At 42.1% G+C, this 1,394-nt stretch overlaps 1 protein-coding gene across 1 annotated transcript; it reads right to left on the minus strand.

Moving 5' to 3' along the window:
• Window positions 1-212: 212 nt before the first annotated feature.
• On the minus strand, window positions 213-689 carry LOC124894235 (zinc finger A20 and AN1 domain-containing stress-associated protein 8-like). Its single transcript, XM_047404963.1, has one exon. It carries the CDS (start codon window positions 687-689, stop codon window positions 213-215), a length of 477 nt encoding a protein of 158 aa, XP_047260919.1.
• Between the last annotated feature and the right edge of the window lie 705 nt (window positions 690-1,394).

A 1,394-nucleotide genomic window follows, 5' to 3' on the forward strand; every position in this document is an offset into this window, starting at 1 on the left:
AAGGAGCCCAGAAATTGGGAAAAAACAAGAACAAATTCCATGAAAATATGCACCAAGATCATAAATAACTTACACACCAGGATTATCTAGGCTCTAGGGTACCCCCCACCCCCACCCCCACACAAAACTTTCATCGTCACCCTGTAAGACGAGGCCAACCTATCGAAAGACGGACATTGCTTCATTTCATACAACCTTTCGATAGGTGCTTGTTAGATCTTATTAAGCTTTTCTGCTATGATGATAGGATTTGCTTTTGCTATTGCATTCTGACCAGCATTCCTATAATCAAACGGGCAGTTGTGTTTGTCTGAATAATCATGAACTGCGCAGAAAAGATCACCACATTTGCAACTAAACCCCATTAATCCCACACACTTACGACAAGCTGTGCACTTTTTCAAACCCTCTTTGGACTTCACTTGTGAAATCTGAGAGGCTAAATCTGCAGATGCAATCGCGGAACCTGCAAGAGCAAGTTCTGATTCATCACTGCTTGAGCTTCTGCGTACTCCGTCTTTGTTGGATGCGGCTGCAAGCTTTGCATGTTCCTGCTTCAGTAGCATCATGTCCTTTTGAAACTTGGAACACATATTCATCGTAGCTGCACTACCAAAAAAATCACAGTCGTTGATGCAGAGGACGGGGTCTTCTGGAGCTCGACAACCTGTCTCTTTAGATGAATCCATTTCTGCAGTTAACAACTCAAGTTCAACACCACAAGTGTCAAGCCTCAAATCCTATTGGGGCGGACTGGCACCCGTAACCGAGGAGGCCCGGGAGAACCAGCTCATCATCTTATACTTCCCATGCATACCTCTATGACAACCTGAATTTTGGATAGCATCATATCGCATATAAAAGGAAATAATCACCTGTATAAGCTCGAGCACACATATATATATGTATATACAATACTTGGCCATTGGAGCCATCACGTCTATTAACAAAACACCACCTTGACTGTACATTAGGTCTACAAAGCCTCTAGACAATACACAGAGTTTAACTAAGGTCGGGACACACCCCGCCATATAACTAACTTCTATTCAATAACAAAAGTGACTGGATATGACACGGAAAGCCCTGAAGCAAACTGGAGCTCACCAAAAGCAGCTGGATATCCTGACACCTACTTGTGCGGTGTATGAGCTGAGGTAACTGTGCCTGCAGCATGAAATGCAGGTCCCCCGTGGGGGACGTCAGTACAAAATATGTACTGAGTATGTAAAGCTATAGATAATCACATATGATATAGGAGCTCAATAAAAATTATAAACAAGTGAATAAATCGTAATAGGAGTGGACCACATTTACTAGAACTTGTGACAACCTGTACATTGTATTTATTCAATCACTTTACCTTCGTTCTTATCATCTTTGTAATCATTACA

This window comes from Capsicum annuum, unplaced genomic scaffold, assembly GCF_002878395.1.
Source record: "Capsicum annuum cultivar UCD-10X-F1 unplaced genomic scaffold, UCD10Xv1.1 ctg71844, whole genome shotgun sequence".
Taxonomy (NCBI): Eukaryota; Viridiplantae; Streptophyta; class Magnoliopsida; order Solanales; family Solanaceae; genus Capsicum; species Capsicum annuum.

Excerpts from the sequence above, each read along its gene's own strand:
- LOC124894235 (XM_047404963.1), bottom strand. The coding sequence starts at position 689 with ATGGATTCATCTAAAGAGACAGGTTGTCGAGCTCCAGAAGACCCCGTC.